Source organism: Hevea brasiliensis, chromosome 17 (genome assembly GCF_030052815.1).
Source record: "Hevea brasiliensis isolate MT/VB/25A 57/8 chromosome 17, ASM3005281v1, whole genome shotgun sequence".
Classification (NCBI taxonomy): Eukaryota; Viridiplantae; Streptophyta; class Magnoliopsida; order Malpighiales; family Euphorbiaceae; genus Hevea; species Hevea brasiliensis.
Window position 1 is genome coordinate 44844672 of NC_079509.1, and position 1250 is coordinate 44845921.

Consider the following 1250-nt stretch of genomic DNA (forward strand, 5'->3'; position numbering starts at 1 on the left):
TTAATTGAATTTCAAATAAGATGTGTTGAACAAGTGTTATTCACTTATGTATTGTTAATAGCATCCAAGAAAATGTGATTTAAGGATATTTAACAGTATATAGGAATTCAATCACCTACTAGAAATCCATCCAACTAGGATTTTCGTTTCCTGCTTTGGAAGTGTAGGATTCGCCAAGTTAGTTGGAGGACCAATTTGATTAAAAGACCATAATCATATTTGTGGTTAATTTAATTGATACAAGATGACTAATTTGAATCTTGCTTTTTCTGCAGTAATAACATTTGATAATTATGGCACAAAGGTCCAACTCGTTATCACGCATATTAGATGAAAATAGGCTCACCAAACCTAACTTCTCTGACTGGCTAAGGAATTTGAGAATTGTTCTCAATCTTGAGTGTATAGGATATGTTCTTGATTCTAAACTTCCTAGTCCACTGCCACCTGAGGCCACAGAAGAAGAACATGACACTTTGAGAAAGTGGCATGAAGATGACATGCAAGCCAAGTGTTATATGCTTGCTTCTATGACTAATCAGTTACAAAAGCAACCTGAGAAAATGCAAACTTCTTCTGAAATACTAAGTCACCTTCAAGAGTTATTTGGTGAAAATACCAAGTTGGCTAAATATGAGATATCTAAACAACTATTCAGAATGAAAATGCATGAAGGCTAGGATGTGGGAGAACATGTCCATACCATGATCCGGCTTATAGAGCAACTGGAGGCATGAAGGAGCGGAAGCATGAAAATTGATAGATTAGAGCATTGAATTACAAAACTTTCTTCTAGGGTTACATGCATCATACCACATATTTTATGTGCCTAATTAATTTCAATGCTCAATTGCATATTAAAACCCTTTTAATATGTATTAGGATCTATGTTTGCCATTCAAGATTGTGAATTAACAAATTAATCATTTAAACCCTAGTTTAAAAGAGAAGTTAGAGCACTAACCTTTTTGATGCAATATGGATGTGATTGGCATCTTTAGAAAGCACCTAGGAAGTGTTGTCCCTCTAGCTTGTCCACACCAAGATCACCAATGGGCAGCCCCTAATTTTACTTCTCAAGCCTTGCCAACCAATTATAAATTGGGTTCTTACCTTTAGAGAGTTTGTAGATGTGTATAGGACACTAGAAACAATTTCTAGTAATTTTAATTCAAAGGAATTTAGGCAACTCTCTTTGAATTGATGAGAAAAAATGAAGAGAGGAGAGGGAGGAAGAGGTGCCGCCACAC

At 35.4% G+C, this 1250-nt stretch overlaps 1 protein-coding gene across 1 annotated transcript; it reads left to right on the forward strand.

The window, feature by feature from the left end:
* The first annotated feature begins 293 nt into the window (after positions 1–293).
* LOC131175282 (uncharacterized) lies at positions 294–680 on the forward strand. Its single transcript, XM_058139001.1, has one exon. It carries the CDS (start codon positions 294–296, stop codon positions 678–680), a length of 387 nt encoding a protein of 128 aa, XP_057994984.1.
* Positions 681–1250: the final 570 nt, after the last annotated feature.

Coding starts and splice junctions, on each gene's coding strand:
- LOC131175282 (XM_058139001.1), top strand. CDS start 294: ATGGCACAAAGGTCCAACTCGTTATCACGCATATTAGATGAAAATAGG.